We start from the raw sequence: 20,314 nt of genomic DNA, 5'->3' as shown, positions 1-20,314 counted from the left end.
CGGCTTTTGGCAGCGTCGCTGGCAGCGTGTCGCGGTCGACAATGCTCCGTTAGTTGCTGGCTTGTCGTCGGTTTGTAGCGTCTCTTTCGCTTTGGCTAAAGGTGGTTCCTGGCACCGGTGGTTGCTTCGTGGTGATGGAGTGCTGGGGGCACGTCCTCACAGTGCATAAGTTGCGGCTTGTCTCGGTTGTGGTCCCATGTGTGTAGACGCTGCCTGGGGTTTTCTGCAGGGGTGGCCGTGGTTGGCAATGTCGTCAGTAAGAGCGCGAGGTTTAGCGGTGCCCACCGTGAGCGACATGCATCGATGCAGCCGTGCCTAAGTTGGGCAGACGCCTGTTCCGTTAGGCTTATTGGGGCGTTCCCGCGTCGAAGTCTTTAAGGCTCGTGAGATGTGGAAAATGGACTCACAGTGACCCCAGAGGTATCGGGTAGCTCCGGTCCACTAGGTGAGTCGTATGGTGTGGATGAATCGGGCACCGGAGTCGATGAAAATCCAAAACACAGATCCGAAAGAGGAGGCCCATGCGAAAACACGTCCGCACACCGTGGCCTCCTAGCGGGAAATCTCGAAGCGAAGTCCCACAACTACAGAACGGTCTGGACCACACGCGGCGTCCACCCTTAAAGTGCTATACATCCTCTTAAAGTGCTATATGCGTTATGGAGAGCTTTGGCTCACGCGACGCGGCGGGATTGATGGTGCTCTGGGTGGACGTTCTTAGGGAGGGGTTTGATGATAAGTGCGGTGCGCATGGCACGAGGGAGAGATATTAAATCTACAACATGTGCGGGTATGCGAATTCCGAGAGTCCAGTATATGCCATCCTGTTTCTGTGCCAGCCAGGCAAAAGTATTGTGCTTGTCGATGTGCCTCAATAAGTTGTATAGTGTTGTGCATTCCTAATTTCCTAGCCTGTCCGTGCTAGTGTTTTTTGGTAGGTTGAGCGCTGCTTTGGTAGCCATGCGGATTAAAGCGTTGATTTTATCTTTGTCCGCACTGGAGAGGTTCAGATAAGGAGATGCGTAAAGAATGCGACTAAGCACAAAGGCATGCAGCACCTTGAGATTGTCTGCTTTGTCTAAACCAGCTCGCGAGTTTGAAATCCTTCTAAGAAGATGGATGACGGAGTAAGTGGATTGTTTTAATGATTTCAGGGCAAGATTGTTTCTTCCCGTGTCCTGTAAGTACAGGCCAAGAAGGCGGAGTGTGGTTGTTTGTGGTGTGGGAGTGTCATGCAGATAAATCACAATGGGGGCGATGGGGACACGCCGCGGCCGTAGTATGAAGAGTGCTGACTTTGTTGGGTAGCATTCAAGGCCAATGTTGGCCGCGTAGGTAGCTATAGCTGTGGCTGCTTCTTGAAGTGTTGATTATATGTCGCCATCCGAGCCGTATGTGGTCCAAACCATGATATCATCCGCATAAAGTGTGTGTCCCAAGTGTGGGATGCGGCTGAGAGCCTTTGCCAGGGGAATGAGGGTAGTATTGAACAGGAATGGGGATAACACCGCTCCTTGCGGGGTGCCAATGTTTCCAAGGGTGTATGAGGGCGTCTGTATATTATCTATATGCAGGGAGGCGGTGCGCCCGTTTAGGAAGGCCCTAATATAGTTATAAGTCTTAGGTCCTAAGTGCAGCTCTTGGCTGCTCTGCAGGATGGCACTGCGCTTAACCTTTTCAAATGCTTTAGTGAGGTCTACTGCCAGGATTGCTCTGGTGTGGTGTAACATATCATTGAGGATGGCATGTGAAATCTCTAGCAGGGCGTCCTGTGCCGAGAGATGAAGTCGAAATCCTAGCATGCTATGAGGATATAGTCCATGGGATTCCATGTGTTGCGTGAGATGGGTGAGGATGACATGCTCAAAGAGTTTGCCCAGGCACGAAGTCAGAGAGATGGAACGGAGATTTTGGGCATTAATGGGCTTATTGGGTTTGCGGATGAAAACTATTTTTCCATGCTTCCATTCAGCAGGTAGCTCCCCCTTTTCCCAGCATTCATTGAAGTACTCGGTGAGAAGGCAAACAGAACTGGTCATCTAGGTTTCTGAGCATGACATTGGTGATTTGGTCATCTCCAGGAGCTTGAGTTTCGGAGCTTATAAGGGCTGTTCTGACTTCAACCTCCATAATAGGGGCGTCGAGGGAGGGTTGATCGGGGCCTATGTAGTCGGGATATGATACTGCTGTGCCCACAGTGGTATAAGTTGATTGAAGTTCGCTTAAGAGTGCTTGCTGATTACGATTTTCATGAGTAAGCCTTTTGAGTGTAAGTCAGGTTTGCTTTTTAGTTTGAGTGGGGTCTATCATATGTCGAAGAAGATTCCAGGCCCTGGAGTTGGAAAGATTACCTCGTAGTCCATCACATATTTGGTGCCAATTAGATTTACTAAGGGCGGCGCTGTGCTCTTCTATTTGTTTTTGAAGTTGTGCCAGTTTGAGCTTAAGTTTTCGATTCTGTTTCTGGGTTTTCCAGCGCGTGAGAATACTGTTTTGTGCTTGGAGTAGGTGTGCTAACCTACTATCTGCAATGGGAGTTTCAGGGGTGGCATCGGACGTTTGCGTAAAAGCTTGCACGTCCTGCTTGAGTTCTGTCATCCACGTGTGAAGGTTAAAAGGGGACTCTAATATTTTGGCCTCTCTGTGCTTACGAAGATTATCCCAGCTAGTCATCTGGACACAGTAGTCTTTAGCTTTTTTGGCAAAGTCAAACTCTATAGTTAGGATATAATGATCACTGCCCAGGGCCTCATTGGAGTTCCGCCATGCTGGTGTGGGAATATTGCGGCCAATATGCAACAGTAATCGTGGTCCTTTGCCGGATGTTTACGGCAAGACATAAGTTGATGTACTCTTTCATGGGACGCCATTTGTGTACTGACGATGCCACCCGCATAGGTGGCGAAACGTCTATGTTTTGTTGTTGTTTTATTGTTGAGTAAAGCCAGTGAAGCTATACGTTTGAATATGAATTCCCCTGGCTTCTGGAACATTTTTTCATGAAATCATTATATACAGAAAGGCCCTTCATCTGAAGGGTGTCGTATAATTCTGCTCCTCTCTTGTTGGTACGCATGTACCCCCAGTCTACATGCGCGCAGTTAGTCCCCTAAGATAATGAGAGGGTCCTTCTTTGCAATGATGGAGGCGGCTTTAATGAGAGTGATACATTCTGAGACCGGTTGCCTCGGAAGGAGGTAACAGTTAAGGGTGAAGAGGGGATGGGATTTGTGAGCGGACGGGATTAATTCTAGAAATGTGTGAGCCACCAGAGAATTCAGTACATGACAAGTGTATGGTACAAAATTTTGAACATAAGTGGTAACCCTGGGGTTTGGAGTGATGTCAGAGGGTACCAGAGCATATCCTGGCAGCGATACGTTTGTTGCCAGCATCCTGGAGTGCTACTATATCAGGGGGTGTGGAGGAAGCAGAGAGTAGCTGCTGCAGAGGGTCTCTTTGGCGGCGAAACCCCCTGCAGTTCCATTGTAGAATGCGTAATGGGAGACTATTTCCCGTCAGCAAGGCCATGCTGGAGGGTGGGCGGGCGAAGGATGGGAAGTGCTATGGGGTTACCGGCTGGCGTATGTGAAGACATTCCAGCAATTATTTGTGGAATTTTTTGAAGAATGGTGGTGGTTACCTGACTAATAATTGTTTGTGTAAGCTTAGTGATGGTGGCTTGAATGTAATTTTGAGTTTTAGCCAGAATTTTGGCTTCTCTAACTGTTTGGAAAAGTCTTTTAATTTGGAATCTATGTCTGGAGTGTCGTCTTGCCGGCGTTTCTTTTGGGGAGGGGGTGGGAGGGTGGAAGGGATAGAGTTAACGGCTGCCCTGAGGTGCCTTACCTCTTCCCCAGGTGTGCTATTTCTTCCTCCCACAGTGAGGTTGGGGGTGTACTGGTGGGTTTAGTCCAGGCTCACTGACGATCTTGATGAGGCGCTAGGGGTGGAAAGTCCTTCGCCGTGGGCACTGCTGTCTTGGGTTTCGTCATTGTCTGTCTTCGAGGCTGGGGGGTCCTAGCCTGTACCAGTAAGGTGGTTCCCACCACAAAGAATGCATTTTGGCTTGCAAGGGTCCTCTTGCGTTTTGTGCTTCTCGCCACACCGTGGGCAGAGCTCAGTTTTTGGAAGAGGGCATACATCGTACCTGTGACCAGGTTTCCGGCAGTTCGTACAGGCATCAGGGCTGCCCTTGTACTTGGTGCAGCGGTGTACCACACACATATATTTAATGGTGTGGGGTACGGGACCAGATGCAAAGGTTATTAGAAAGGATGCAGTTTTCCCCATGCATCGGGCCGCTATGATGTTGGCCTCCGGGTTGCGATGCTGCAAGTCATTTAGGATTTGTTCTGGTGTTTCATTCCAGTATGCTCGGGAAATCGCACCTTTTACTGCCGCTGGAGGGGCCGCGATGTACGTGGCTACCGGGTATTTGTTCCCATCTATAGTGATATCCTGTATTTTCACCAAAGCGAGAGCTGTTGCCTCCGCTACCGTTGCCACCGTGAACGTATTGTTTGTGGGATGAACTCTGATGTACAGTTCACCCATCACTGAGCAGCTGGGTGAGGTACGCAATGCGTGCAGGAGACTTGAAGCTGGAAGCTTGTCCAGGGAGAGCCCACCTCGCGGGCGAAAAACAACTCGGATCGTTCCGCCGGCAACGCCGCGAGTTGTTTACTTCTTTGTACGACCGCGCGTGTCGTGCGTAGCAGCTGTGGCATCTCCTTGAACGTGGCTGGAATGGTGACAGACGCAGCGTTGGTCGGCGCACTGGCGTTGCTGGCGTTTGGCTTAGCTTGAACCGAGGCCGTTGAGTTGGTTTTAGGGACGGATTCGAACCAGGGGCCTGATTTCGATAAGCCGGAGCACAGTTGCCACTCACCAGAGTGATAGTCCTGCGGGGAAATGGTCTCTCCTTCCACTAGCTCCTCCATGGTTGTTGGGGAGTGAGATGAGGCGAGGCTTAGCGCAGCGGCGTGGCTGCCAGAGACGTCTAGACCGGATAGTTCTCGGAGATCACAGGGCACATCCAAAAGATGGTAGCGGTTAGGGTCCGTGTACCTTCCTGGATCCGTTGAGTGCCTTGGTGGGTCCTAAGAAGGACTTAGCTGGGCACAGGAACTAGAAATTGGCGGAGCCGATACGAACCGCGTCCGCACCAAATCATCGTTAATAAAGTGCGTATGCATCCCACAAGAAGGTGCGAGCTCACAGCAAGTAAAAAAAAAAAATTCTGTCAGAACCCATCCCACGATGAATGTCGGCATTAATGGGATTAACATTGAAGCAATGTAGCAACAAACTGTATGGCCACTGCTGAAACTCGTTATGTATGAGGCGTGTATGCAAGCAAATGGAGTCTCCTTGCTCTTCGAGCTCCTTCTGCTGCTTGCGGCAGTGGCCAGTTTGGCCCATGTGCACTTAGTACAGTTGAGACAACTTCTGGGGCACAGCAGATGAATGTGATGATGCGTAATACTAAATCGCATTGACGTCGACTGTCATTTTCCACTTCGGGCACCAACGGCTGCTTGCCGGCATTAGCAGTAGTCACCTGAAGGCCAAACTACACGTATGCTTGCTAACGCGCAAAAGCTCGCGCTGATACGTCTTGTGTTTTCCGTGCCTCGCGAGGAATGGCAATTTGTATCTACAAGATACAATTGAATCATCCCACAAGTCCTGCGGGGAAATGGTCTCTCCTTCCACTAGCTCCTCCATGGTTGTTGGGGAGTGAGATGAGGCGAGGCTTAGCGCAGCGGCGTGGCTGCCAGAGACGTCTAGACCGGATAGTTCTCGGAGATCACAGGGCACATCCAAAAGATGGTAGCGGTTAGGGTCCGTGTACCTTCCTGGATCCGTTGAGTGCCTTGGTGGCGCTCAACCACCAAGTGGCGCTCGCCCACTTGGCTCACTGATCAACGTTTTGACAGACATTGTCTTGTGCTTTGTTATTAACAGTGCTTCAAAATGCTGAAATATTGATAAATGCATTTTTAAAAATTTTTAGCGCCATTAGATCAATGCAAGAAGTAAACAAAAAGCTCATTCTTGAATGGCATAAGTCTGCTTCACTGAGCGTTGATTGTACTACGCCTTAGCTGCGTAGCCAGGTGCATGGAAACACGAGGCATCCAGATCCCGATAAAAGAGTAATAATGTCAACGTTCATCGTGAGATCGGTTCTGCCTGAATTTTAATGAATTCTAAAGTTCACAGGCTTGCAGGTATGGTATTGTCATAATTGAAATATCAAATAATAAGCAGGAAAACGGCAAGTGACCAAAGCAATGAATTTTAGTGTTCCCACTTTCGGTGTGCATTCACTCATTGTGGCTTCAGCCACTAACGTGGCAGTGAGTGCCGACACTTGCTTCGAATGCCGCCAGTATGTCTTGCAATGAACACCTCGATGCAATAATCACACAGGCACAAATGACCAGGCGAATAAATCAACAGTAATCTCACTGCATTGTTGAGCACACTACAGGTTCACTGTAAGGCGGTTGTTACACTCACTTCTTTCCAACAGCGCTGGTCCATGGGGATCTTGCGGTGCGAAATAGCCAACACTTTGAGTTGATGCGAAATAGCCAACGCTGAGTTGAATTCATTGAGGTGGACAGTAGCATTTGGAATGGAGTTTGATACTCTTAAATTGCCACTAGTTTCAGCAAAGGGCTCAGTCTTCAGTTCTGGAAATTTGATTTTTGGAGTTAGTACAGCAGTGCACTAGCCTCTGGATGTTAGTTTAGTCATTGAAGATGATTCAAATTTAAATTATACTTTGAATGTAAATAAGTACAACAAAGAGGGTAAGTGATGGTTTCAATATTATGCTTGGTCTTTTTCCAGGAATGGGAAGGGGCGCCTTGTGAAGGCCCCAACAACCCTGTCGGCGTGCCTTACGTCACAAAAACTGTGATGGAACTGGTGACAAGTGTGTCTTCCACATTTTTTTTTAATTCTAGGGAACCTGTTGTTTTTTCTTTTTGTTGATGTCAGAAGTGAACTGGTGACAGCGTGACAAGAGTATCTTCTCATTTTTAAAAAAATGTTCTAGCATACCTGTTTGTTTTGTTTATGTCAGAAGTCTTGACCTGTTTTGTTGTGTGAAATAAATGTACCAGTTTTATGCTTCATGTCTTCATTTGTGCTCTTACTATGGTTTCAAACACCCTAATTTTACTGGCTCACTAGCTAGTTTGCAGATCACTCGCAAATCCCCAGCTGTGTTCAGCTGGGCTGCCGTCACCTACGAAAAGTATGATCGTTGCAGGATAGGGCAGCGCTGTTGTTGTGCAGGTGTCGCATGTGCAGCGCTCGTGGTGGAAGACGACGGTACGGGCCTTGCACAAGACCAGAAAATACTTTGGCTATGGCCATTATGTGGCACTCACATGCTCCCATGTAGTTTCTGAACAGTGCAGATTAGTATGTGTCATTCAGATGCTTCCTTGTAGTTTCCAAACAGTACAGATTATTATGGTGGAGCTTGGTGGGTACTGCGTACCATGCAGCTCGGAGCTGTTCACTCTTCCAATATCCTCTTCAGGCATAGTTTAGTGTATTACAAACACTGTAACACCTGGTGCTAGTGCCTGTTAGCAGAGATTGTGCTAGTAGGTATGGATATAGGCAGTATAAAAAATTGGAGAACGCTTACGCTTCGACTTTTAAGAGTGGAACGCGATAGCTGTCAAAGATCCCTGGCTGCTTATCAGGCTTCCCGTCAACTGCGGCTTTCTTTTTCTCCAACTTCGCCTCTGCATGTGGCTAGCCATAAGGCGCCTACATGCAACGCTGTTGTAGGCTGCCAAGGAGGCAAGCGCCATCTGGGGGGTATTTTTGCAAGGAGGAAACCGCGGCGTGTCGCTGTATGCGTGGTAGAAATGTTTGAGTTTCCGTGTAAGGGAATTATGTTTTCTTGTATATACGTCGTACTTACAATTTTTCTGATGCATTTTACTTTAGGAAATTCGATTAGTTCACCAGCGCCTCTGCACCACGCAGAGGGCCTGCATGGTCGACGTGGTTTGGGATGACTTTCTTGGCTGGGCAACGACCCCAATGCCAACACCGGATTTTCCACCCGGTTCGTGGCTTATCCTCCAAAGTGGGTTTGTGCCATTAATCGACGTTTCATCATCATCATAATCATCATACGTGTACCCTGTGTGTCTACCACTGACCTTCACATGTAAATAGTTGTACATACGTTTGTGCCTTACACTTCCTCTACGTAACAATACTGACACGTTTGCTTGTTTATCTACTCGAATTGTGTGAATGAATTGCTACACAAATTGTGTAGTCGTTTCTGGAAATCGGCGATTGCACTGGAAGCTTCGACGAGTGATGTATAAAAGCCAACGCGCTTGTCCCGCTGATGAGATTTCGACTATCGCCGACTGTGTTCGCCGCTATCGTTGTGCTTTGAGTGTATAGCCTGTTCTTGTGGGCACAGGTTCGCCCAATAAAAAATTTCATAGTTCATAGTTTTGTTACTGTGTTCTTCACTGTCAACTACTACGTGACAATATTCTCATATGCCTGGTACAAAGCCCAAACCTAGCACAAGAGGTCATACTTTCCCAGCTTCGAGATGCCGTAGAAAAATAACTAGGTAAGGTAAACAAAAAGTAACAATATTCTAAAATAGGAGATCGAGCTCTGTAACATACATACATTTTCATTATTATTAACAATAGTTAATCTCTGAGACGCATCTCCTCTTTACTAAATACTATAGAAGTGTGCGAATGTTGAAACATTGTATAAAAATAAACTAGTTTTCACTATTCTTTTGAGAATTTACTGTCGAAACTGTTGAGTTGTGGAAAATGCTTAATGGAATGTTGCGAATGATTCTGGTGCAGGATATCCACAGAATCCTTATGTGTTCGGAAAAGTGAATAAGAATTTTTACTTGGTCAGTGACCGTTACGTTTTGTTTTTGTCAAACATGCTAGCTGACTGAATGAGCCTTTGTTGAGCTTCTGACTATAGGCACACTAGGCTGCTTAGTTAATGCCTATCACTATTAACTTGTTAGGGGTAACTGGTGAGTAAGATCATCGGTAAGCACAGGCGCTTTCAAATCCATCTTTTGGCCGACGCTAGACTAAATAGTGACTTACAGCCACCAAACCCGCTCAAACATTCACTTCACCGCGTTTCTATTTTCTGCAGTCACGCCCAAGTCTTGCAGCATGCCGCCATGATGTGCCATGATGTTATGCCGTTCGCGTTTCATTTATTTTGGTAATAAAGTTGTGTCCACCATTGTGTGCCTGAATATTTTTTGAATTTTATGCAAATAAGAAGCCGTTAACCACCTGATTCATGACTGATCCCCCACTGTGGGAATGCGCCCTAATAATTCAGGACAACAATGTTGAATTAAAATCTACTAGGGGATTTGGTAGTGTTTCTTTTTTAGATTATACTATTTACTTTCCTTCAGTCTCATGTAAAGTAGATTCTGCTTCCATCTACCTCCGCTCTGCTTACTTTCCCCCTTTTTTTTTAAATTCTGTGTGCGCATAGACAACCAAGCACAACTTAGCAATAATTGACATGCGTCGTAACCTGCTTATCCTGCCAGCTTCTGTAGAGACACCCGTATGCAACCGTCCTTCTTATCGTAATAATGTAATATACCGTAAAATTCCGAGCAAGCCCCCCCTCAAGCAAGTCGAAATTACCGGCAAAGTTAGGGGGGGGGGGTGGCGCTATCCCGGAATGGCACCAAAATTCAAGATGGCAACGACAATATTTTCCCGCCAAAAAAAAAGCGCAGTAGGAATGGCATTAAAATTTTATTGAACATGAACTTTATTAAGCCAGATTTGTTAGTGGTGTTTATCACTCTCAAAGCCACCGAAAGAACTACAGAAAGAGCGCATCGACGCTGCACCAACGCGTCGCCGCGACCGGCGACACGAACATTGATTATGCAGCTTCTATTCCAGGCAAAATTATGTTTGCTAGAGTAAAGTGACGCGCAATGTTCCCTTTATTAAAAACCATGTCCACAGTGAAACGTTTAGCACTAATGAGTTCCGATACAAGTCAAGCTCAGCTGCAGTGCATGGCTACCGACGGCAGACAGCGAATCGCGGCTTGGCCAGGCTCGCATCGCAGCTGGTGGCGCCGCAAATATCAGCACGTTTTCTTCATCATGTGAAATTATTGTGAGGAGAGGGTAAAGTGGCAACGACGGTAACAAAACATTGCTGCTTGGGAGCGTCTGCAGGTTCGTTCTGAAGCGCCGTCTGCTACAGATTCTAAGTGAACTGGAAAAGACCTAGCGACGATATCGGTGGCGAGTGATTAGCAGCGGTGAATCTGCCGGCGACACCAGAGTGTAGCCGCGACCACTCCTCTGTCGCCAGGTGGTCGCGTCGTTGTGCCACAGGGAAATACTCTGTGCCATGTGAGAGGCAGATCTCACCGTCGGCCAGCGGTCCGTGAACTACAGACCGCCGGCCGCAGTTCGCCCCGATGCGCACGTGTGCCCACTGGGGCACCCGGGTATGACCACGATTCGATGAAATGGCGCACCGGTGCGATTTGCTGCATGTGCATTATTTTCGTGGACTGGATGTGGCAGGCCAGTGTTGGTGCGGAGCGGGAGGGGGCGCTTTCCCGGAACAGCGCGGAAATTTGAAAATAAGCAGTGAAGTAAGGGGGGGGGGGGGGGGGCTTGCTCGCAATTTTACGGTATATATGTAATCATATTACAAGAAGCCAACAAGCAATGACACCAAGGACAACATAGGGGAATTACTTGTGCTTACTAATTGAATTAAAGAAATGTTAAATTAATGGAAATGAAAACGGATGAAAAAACAACTGTCCGCAGGTGGGGAACGAACCCACGTCTTCGCTTTACGCGTGCTATATATATATATATATATACCCACGATTAGGCCAGTTCTACCGTGCTTTGTTGCCGCAATAAAACTGCGGGCTTACTATAGAAAATTGTAGTGTTTTGAGGTGCTTCCTCTCGTCTTTGTCAGTTGTGAATAATTAGGAAGCATTTTTTTTTCGTTTCCCGTTACCAAGTGCCTAATACTTGTGTGCCGACAAACTAGTGAACGGGTTTTTTTTCTGCTGTCAGTTTCTGCTGTTTATATAACAAAGTTGTTATGAAGAGGTTGATACATCGGTCATAACGTTTACCCCAATTTTCATTAAATTTGATACCGGTGGCAGTTGTAGCTGTCTCACGACACCGGGCTAAATTCTGCGCCGTTTTTAGAACACGCTCGCAACGCTCTGTAGCTCTTGCATACACAATGCATTGCAAGGACAGTGGTCGCGGCTGTTCAAATCCAATTACTGATCGGTGGTTGCGTGTATCGTTACTTGAACCGCATTGCAAGATGATTGTTTCTGTTTGCATTCCTGTTTCCAAACTCACTAGCAGAGGGTGACGTAGAAGCCGACGCGTCAACACTGTCATCACGTTTGTCCACTACATTTTCGGGCATGGAGTGGCGCCTGAACCGGCAAAAAAAAGAAAAAAAATATCGCCGAGAGTTAGTGGGGCTATACTAGTCAAGGTGCAACCAAATTAGGAAGGCCCACTAAGCTTCAACAATGTCACTCCCTCACCAGAACAGGAATTGGCCTCCCTGGTGCAGTATTAGGCCACTACGTCCCCCATGACTCCTACAATCTACCTTTGGCCCTCAGTCCCCAGCGGCTGCGGAGCATCTGACCAAGGCGGCGGTCAGACTTGCGAAGCGGCAGAGGGTGCAAAGAATCTCTGGGTCTGGACAAGGGCGCCACTGGAAACTGAATCTGGCAACGTTCAACACTTGCACCCTATTGAGTGAGGCTAGTTTAGCCTCACTCGATAAGAATTATCACAAGAATGCCTCACAAGAATTGTCAGGTATTGCCTGAGATATTATTGGTCTTAGCAAGGTTAGAAGATCTGGTGAGGCTTATACAGTGCTAACGGCTACGTCCTCTGCTACAGAGGTCTTCCAGATAAGAGAGAATTTGGGGTAGGACTTATAGTCCATGAGGACATAGCGGGCAACATTGATGAATTCTACAGCATTAATAAGAGGGTAGCAGTTGTCGTAATAAAGCTTAATAGAAGGTATAGAATGAAGGTTGTACAAGCCTACGCCCCAACCTCCAGTCATGATGATGAAGAAATAGAACAGTTTTATGAAGATGTTGAATTAGCAATGATGAAGGTGCAAACTCAGTATACTGTGGTCATGGGTGACTTCAATGCAAAAGTGGGGAAAAATTAGGCTGGTGAGCAAGCAATTTTCAACTACAGCATTGATTCTAGGAACATTAGAGGAAAGATGTTGGTGGAGTTTGCAGAAAGGAATAGGCTCCGAATAATAAATACCTTCTTCAGGAAGCGCAGCAACAGGAAGTTGACCTGGAAAAGCCCTAATGGAGAGACAAGGAATGAAATATATTTCACACTCTCTGCCGATCCCAGCATAGTGCAGGATGTAGAAGTGTTAGGTAGGATAAAGTGCAGTGACCATAGGTTAGTGAGGTCTTGGATTTGTCTCAATTTGAAGAGAGAAAGAATAACATTAGTCAAGAAGAAACAGGCCAAACTAGACGCAGTAAGGGTAAAAGCAAACCAATTCAGGCTGGTGCTCGCAAACAAGTATGCAGCTTTAGAAGAGGAAGATGAAGACAACATAGAGGTCATCAATGAAACCGTAACTAGGCTGATCTCAGAAGCTGCAATTGAAATGGGAGCTAAGGCACCAAGGCAACCAGTAGGTAAGCTCTCCCAAGTAACAAAGGACCTAATAAAGAAACAGCAAAACATGGAAGTGTCAAACTCGAGAGATCAGATAGAATTCGCTGAACTGTTTAAACTGATCAACAAGAAAAAAGTTAGGGATATCAGAAATTATAACTTGGAAAAGATTGAGGAAGCCGTAAAATATGGACGCAGCATTAAATCAGTAAGAAAGCTTGGCATAGGACAAGGCAAGATGTATGCACTGAAAGATAAGCATGGTAATTTCGATGACATTGTAAAAACAGCGGAAGAATTCTATACTGACCTCTACAGTACCCAGAGCAGCCAAGCTATTTTCATTTGAAGTAGTGATGAACAGGATACAGAGGCTACTTCTATAACCAGTGATGAAGTTAGAAGGGCCTTGAAAGACATGACCAGGGGAAAAGCTGCCCGAGAAGATGGAATAACAGTCGATTTAATCAAAGATGGAGGAGATATCATGCTTGAAAAGTTTGCGGCCCTTTATACGCAATGCCTTACGACTTCAAGTGTACTTGAAAGCTCGAGGAACGCCAACATTATACTCATTCATAAGAAGGGAGACGTTAAAGAATTGTAGACCCATCTTACCTGCTTTCAGTATTGTATAAAATATTCACCAAGATAATTTCGAATATAGTCAGGGCAACACTTGACTTCAGCCAACCAAGGGAACACGCTGGCTTCAGGAAGGGATATTCTACAATGGATCGTATCCATGTCATCAATCAGGCAATAGATAAATCTGCGGAGTACAATTAGCCTCTCTATATGGCTTTTATAGATTATGAAAAAGCATTTGATTCAGTAAAGATACCAGCAGTCATAGAGACATTGCGTAATCAAGGAGTACAGGAGACGTACATGAATATCTTGGCAAATATCTACAAGGATTGCTCAGCAACCTTGGTTCTTCACAAGAAAAGTAGACCAACCTATCAAGAAAGGGGTCACGCAAGCAGACACAATCTATCCAATGCTATTTGCTGCATGTTTAGAAGTATTCAAGCTCTTAGACTGGGAAGGCTTAGGAGTGAGAATCAATGGCGAATATCTTGGCAACCTTCGGTTTGCAGGTGACATTGTCCTATTCAGCAACAATGGGGACGAATTGCAGCAAATGATTGAGGACCTTAACCGAGAAAGTGTAAGAGTGGGGTTGAAGATTAATATGCAGAAGACAAACAATGTTCAATAGCCTGGCAAGGGAACAAGAATTAAGGATTGCCAGTCAGCCTCTAGAGTCTGTAAAGGAGTACGTTTATCTAGGTGAATTACTCACAGGGGACCTGTTCATGAAAAAGAAATTTATAGAATAAAATTGGGCTGGAGTGCATACGGCAGGCATTACCAAATCCTGACTGGGAGATTACCGCTGTCGTTGAGAAGAAAAGTGTACAATAATTGCATTCTACCGGTGCTAACATATGGGGCAGAAATTTGGAGGTTAACAAAGAAGCTCGGGAACAAGTTAAGGACTGTACAAAGAGATGGAACGAAAAATGTTAGGCCTAACGTTAAGAGACCGGAAGAAAGCGGTGTGGATCAAGAACAAACGGAAATAGCCGATATTCTGGTTGATATTAAGCGGAAAAAGTGGAGTTGGGCAGGCCATGTAATGCGCAAGACGGATAACCGATGGACCATTAGGGTCACAAAATGGATACCAAGAGAAGGGAAGCGCAGTTGAGGACGGCAGAAAACTAGGTGGGGTGATGAAGTTAGGAAATTTGCAGGCGCAAGTTGGAATCAGCTGTCGCAAGACAGCGATAATTGGAGATCACAGGGAGAGGCCTTCGTCCTGCAGTGGACATAAATATAGGCTAATGATGATGATGATTTACTTTCCTAATTCATCCGATTATTGGCCAATCCACCATAGTGGGTATGAGTCACCCCCGCCCTTCTTCTTTCCACTCATAGTGAAAACCAAAGCAAACCACAAAGAGAACGAAGAAGTTGCATATGGTTCCAAGCGGCTCATCCAGCCCTGCCGAAATTTACGAGGGGAACCCCGACTCCGCGAAGGAATTCGAGAGGCTTTTCGATCCCATATCGCAGCGTGACTTCCTGAGGCTGTGCGTCCAGTGCCTCCACATGGCCGAGAGGGGCGTCGGCAAGCCGACGAAGCCCTATGGCGCCGTCGACGAACAGCTGCGCATTTACGTGAACACCACGTTCGCCGAAGTCCTGCAAGCGTCGAGCGAAGAGAAGATGGCGCGCCTCGCCTCCAAGCTGCCGGAGGTCGACGTGCACCTGCTCGTCACCGTAGTTCAGGCCGAAGGTCTCGTGGCCAGAGACGTGAGCGGAAAGTCCGATCCATACTGCGTCCTGCGCATCGGTAGCTCGGAAGCGCAGCTGACCAGCGTCAAGAACAGGACAGTTTGCCCCATGTGGGATGAGAACTTCCGCATCCGCGTGTCGGACTCGGGTTCGGACGCCTTTCAGCTGGCCGTTTGGGACAAGGACCCGCGGACAGTGTGTGGCGTGTTCCGGGAGCTCCGGGACGTGCGTTCGTGCTTCTCGTGCCTGCACTTCCTGAGGGAGTTGTTCGAGACCGTGTGCTCCTTCGACGGCGCCGACGACTTCATGGGTGCGGCGTCGCTCTTCGTCAACGAGATCCCCTGCACCGGCTGCGAACAGTGGCTCCGTCTCGCGGATGCGGGTGGTCGGGGAGCGTACGGCCGCGTTTACGTGAGGTTCGGCTTCGAGTGCAAGACCGAGAAGCGGTTCGACCGCCAGACGGTGCTACGATATCACTACTACCTGTGCCTCATTTTCTTGTTGCAACAGGCGTCGACGGCGGCCGAAGGTTTGACTCTCACGTGGATCCAGTGGGAGCAGTGCCTCGCGGAAGAAGGCCTGACCTTACTTTTTCGCCACTCGCAGTACCACAACCTCTCTTGCCTGGAGCAGCAGCTGTGCCAGATAACGGCACTGGCGAACGTCGTCAGGTCTAAAATGACGAGACTGAACTTTTCTGCGCTGTATCAGTTGTTGGCGCAAATCAGGACTTCGATCAAGGAAACGCAGGAACAGCTCATCGTTAATTATTTGGAGGTAGTGGTCAAGTCTCTGACGGATCCCTGTCTGGAACGCTTGGCTAGGCTGCATGAAAACTTTACTTTTGCGAAGAAGTACCATCGTATTGATTTGCTCGGCTTACTCTTTTGCTGCGTTACGATTGAAGCGCTCGTGGAGACCGAAGTCACGGACCCTGCTGGCGTAGAAATACAGAAGGATGCTCATGCGTGGTATCAAGGCCTGCTGACACAAGAAGGTTCACTCGACCATGATTCGATCACGCACATTGTCACGCGGATACTTTCCACCATAGAGGCCTATCACCAAGAGGCCGATCGTATTTTTAAGTCTGCCTGGAACGAAACATACACTCAGATCGTGTTCAAGGAACTAGACACCTTCATTTGCCAAGCGTTTGAGACAAGAGTGACGAATTTAAGCACCTCGCTTGTCGATAAACCAGCTGACGACGTCTCCCGCTCGAAGGCAGTGGAGGAGAGCTTGCAGCTTTTTTACATCTTTCAGCGATTCCGCAAGAAGATCTCCAGTGCACTGGTATCCAGTAGTTATCCCATGCGAATGGACAAGCTCCAAGACTGGTTCGGCTTTGACCTGGTATTACTTTGGTTCGATCTGGCGAGAAGTCCCGTCTCGGGGTGGATATCTGATCTCGTGGACAAGGATGATATGTCCCCGCTCGCCCGCGACATCAAGTACGGCTCGGCCGTTCGAGATACAGTCGACATTCTGCACAGCCGCTACGTTGAACTCTGGCGAAAACTAGATTTTCTCGATTTTCGCTGCGTACGCGCCTTCACCACGGCAGTGGCGGAAGATTGCTCGCATTTCGTGCGCACCCTTTCGGGCCGTGTTGAGTCTGCCGGCTACTTTGACGTCGTCGGCGAGTTTGAAGTGTCATCTCAGCTCTGCGTGGCCGTAAGCAGCTTTGCGCGCATCGCGTCCTTCTTGCAAGAGACCATAACGGAAGTGGACTCCGTGTGCCTGAACGACTGCGGTGATATCACCGAAAGAGCCAGTGAAGCTCGTTTCCCGCTGGAACAAGCTTTGGACACGTCCTTGATCGCCATGTCTCGCGTCTGCTCCGAAGCGGTCGACAGACTCGGACCGGAGCTCCGGAAGAGGATGTCCCGGGTCTGCGATGCAAGCTCGAGGCACTTGCAAGACCGCGCGCTTCACGACCTCGTGCAGTACGTCGATGCCTGCATAGGAACTCTTCACGACCACCTGGACGACATTGCATTCCGAAAGATGCTCCGGCTCCTGTGGAGGTGCAGCGTCAGCTCGATCAGGGAAGAAGCCTCACTGGTTCAGGAGAATTACTTGTATCGTTTCACAACTGCGTCTCTGAGCTTTGTGGGTTTGCAGAGGGCACTTTTTCAGCTGAAAGATGTGTTTCATGCCGGAGGCGCAGGTCTGTCTTTGGTAGAACTGAACGTCAAGAATTATGCTGCCCTAGAGGAAAAGTTGAACGAACTAGTCCGGGCGTTAGAAGAGCACAACGGTGATTTATCTAAAAATGGTGGGGCTATTATCGTATGAGAAGCACGTCTGTATACGTTTGGTCATCATGGCGTGAAAGTAGAATTTATTCATTCCGTTCGCGTGGTTCGCGTGGGAGTGCAATAAACATTTTAGCGACTGATAATTAGGCATGAAAATGATGGTCGCCTTGAAACGAAATGCAGACAAGACAGGTTCCCAGGAAGATTGAATTCTGAAGTGTTCAAGAGTTGTCCAACAAGGGATATGTCTGGAGCCAACGTTTCGACAAGGGGATTTGACTTCGTCGGAGCTCTCTTTGGCAGCACCCTCTAGAAAAATATATTTTTCTAGAGGGTGTTGGAATAGCTCTCATGCGGTACCCATTGGGGGAAGAGGACAAGCGGGTGCGTACAGTAGGGTGAGGGAATTCGAAATGAAAACAAATGGGTTTTGCCATGGCGAGCGAAAGAGGGGAGGGGAGTTTCCTGGTCGAAACGTTGGCTATATCCTGACACTTGTTCAATACAGTCAAAGAACTGAATACACAAGCAGCAATTTGTTCCTCGGTTTACTGCGACAGTAGTTAAAACTAGAAACTGAGCTTGCCTTGTTCGGCATTTTCTTCCGTTCAGCCAACTACGACATTTGTCGTTATCAATCTTATTATTGTGTTATCGTCGCGCCACCTTCTCAAGTACCATCGCCATGGGTGACCGTGCCATAGGTCGATGGAAAAGAAAACTTTGTAGACAACGGCCGCCAAGAAAGTCATTGCATATTGTTTGTCCTTACTTTACAAGTTGAAATATGGAAAGGTAGGCGTCTTAAGGGCCTCTATGCTGAAATACCAAATACAGAAGTCAGTTAAGAATGAAAAAAAAAAAAAAAAAAGTGGCAGTGAAGAAAAGTGGGCAGCTTGCACTAGTGGTGCAAGGCTGGAGTAAACAGCGGAGCTGGTGATCGACCTAGCTTCCAGGTTTTACTAGCCTTGGCATATTAGGAGCAGCGGCTTCGGCGCGATACTCCAGATTAGCACGCAATTGCCGCATTCATTATCGGCTGGCGGCACGACGAGCTTTCCAGCTGAGCGGCTTTTTCGGGAGTCTATGTACTTCGGTCATCCCACGTTACATTTACTCAGTGCGAAGAGTTGGGTGTATCGCCTTCGCGGCGACATGATCTTTATAATCAGTGTGACGTCATGGCCAAGCTTTACAAAGTATTGTCATGACTAGCAAAGCAAGAATTGCGGCGCGAAGCAATGACATGGCTGGGAGAAGCTGGGTAAGTGATTGATAGGCGACCGCATTGACGGAGCCGGTCTACTGGAACGCGGTGTTGGCATTACAACGTGGCGGAACGCGGTGTCGGCATTGGAACGCGGTGTCGGTGTTGCAAGCTGCGCTATGCAACGCGCAGTGACGCCATTGCTGGCGCGGCGGCGGAGTAGCGTTGCCGGATCTATAGGAGAAGCGAGGCGCAGCTTCGACTCTGCGCAAGATCAGCTCGACGCCGGCGATTGTCTTCTTGTTCGGCCAAGCGGCCTGATTCCCGAAAAGCGGCCTCTTCCTCGAGAGTTCGGTTCTTCCTCGGTCTCCCCATGGCAGCTACTACCGCCCGCACACTAGCAACCCCGCCTTCACACCTGCTACACGGAACGTTTATGGCAAGCGGAGCAGACACGCTGCGCGCAGTGGCTAGGCGTTGGAGTCTTGCGAAGCTATCGCACAGCTGGTATGGGGTTGCTAGGCAACGGAGTGACGTCATAGCTCGGCGAGGTTTTGCGGCTCGCGGCACAAATTACGGCCGGCTTAAACAGCGCGCGCTTTTAAAAAACAATCTCAACAAACACTGGACACACAAATGCCTACAAGTCCTTGGCTGGTGGGTTAAGTGTCATATGGAAATGGTAATAACAATAGCAAATGAGAAGCCTTGTGGGTTTACGCAGCTTAACGTGTGAAATTAAAAGCGGATTGTCGCTTAATCTCACAACCACTTTGGTTGATGTGCGGGGTAAACTCGCCTACCGTCACAGTCCCCACCAAGCCGCAGTAACGTCGCCCCAAAATCCGCGCTTACTCCAGTTCACCTTTTCGGTCGTCGGATCCGAATACCTGCTCCAGAATCTCGCTGGAAGACCAACGACTACGAACGCAGCGAACGGTAGAGAAGGGGAAACGCCGACTTATTTATTGTGAAGCGTGCACGTACGCGTTGTACAGAAACAGTGTATACTGTGCAGCTCTCATCATCAACTTAGCATGCCACCCTGCTTCCTCTACGCACTGTTACGGGCCGGGCTTTGGTAAACCTTCAACAGCGTCTGCTTGGAGCTCGAACCAGGTTGACCATCGGAGAGGGTCCGGCAGGGAGGGCGAGGCGACTTAAAAACAAATAACACAAGTTTAGTGCATTGTTACGAGTAAGCTGTGTGCTCCAAAGAAAACATACTACAAACGTTCAGCGTGCATGCACCAGCACGCCAGGGCAAAGCAAAAACGTTCTCTTACACGTGGCTGCTGGCTGGCTTTCTTATACCCTCAACCATCCGGGCATTCTCTTCCTATATCCTGCCCCCACTACAGGACAGGGCAAACCAGACGAAGTAGTAAGGGTGCGTGACAGCAGTAAAGGTTGGTGGTCGTCGTGGGGTGAACGTCCCCAGTGAGGGAGAGCTGGTCGCAAGGCGGCACGGCAGGTTTCACAAATTACTCGGACCCACGCGATGTACAAGTCTGTTCATGTTGACGAGCGAGATCGTCAGGCACGCCGTACGTATCCCATGCGTTTGCTCGTGTTCGGGGCATGGCCGCTCAAAGTGAATCGTAACAGACTGCCTCGCCGGAGGAGATCCCGATGGGCAGGGGACGGCATCCGCTGGCCAGATTGATGACACAGGTCGATGCTTGCAATCATCGTCGGTTCTCGCACAGCCCTCTTGAGCACGTAACACTGTGGATGTTCTCCAACGTATACCTCAACGTCCCGGTC

General features: G+C 48.2%; 2 protein-coding genes across 3 annotated transcripts in view; both read left to right on the top strand.

Annotated features, from left to right (window-relative positions):
• The window catches only part of LOC125946236 (uncharacterized), a 37,656-nt gene extending 30,523 nt beyond the window's left edge, over positions 1-7,133 (top strand). The window contains exon 3 of one of the 2 annotated variants that reach the window (XM_049668828.1): positions 6,875-7,133. In XM_049668828.1, the coding sequence (XP_049524785.1) occupies positions 6,875-7,008 (134 nt within the window). In that variant the 3' untranslated portion in view covers positions 7,009-7,133. Of the gene's footprint in view, positions 1-6,864 lie in introns of both variants that reach the window. The other variant, XM_049668829.1, reaches the window with a different exon arrangement.
• Positions 7,134-14,758: 7,625 nt separating this feature from the next.
• LOC119456652 (protein unc-13 homolog D) lies at positions 14,759-17,377 on the top strand. The gene has a single exon (XM_037718478.1). The coding sequence runs from the start codon at positions 14,759-14,761 to the stop codon at positions 17,375-17,377; it is 2,619 nt and encodes an 872-aa protein (XP_037574406.1).
• The last annotated feature ends 2,937 nt before the right edge of the window (positions 17,378-20,314 follow it).

Source organism: Dermacentor silvarum, chromosome 6, assembly GCF_013339745.2.
Source record: "Dermacentor silvarum isolate Dsil-2018 chromosome 6, BIME_Dsil_1.4, whole genome shotgun sequence".
Lineage (NCBI taxonomy): Eukaryota > Metazoa > Arthropoda > Arachnida > Ixodida > Ixodidae > Dermacentor > Dermacentor silvarum.
This window is presented reverse-complemented; position numbering and strand designations above follow the sequence as displayed.

What these genes read in the sequence shown, in the direction of transcription:
- LOC119456652 (XM_037718478.1), top strand. Translation starts at nt 14,759, where the DNA reads ATGGTTCCAAGCGGCTCATCCAGCCCTGCCGAAATTTACGAGGGGAAC.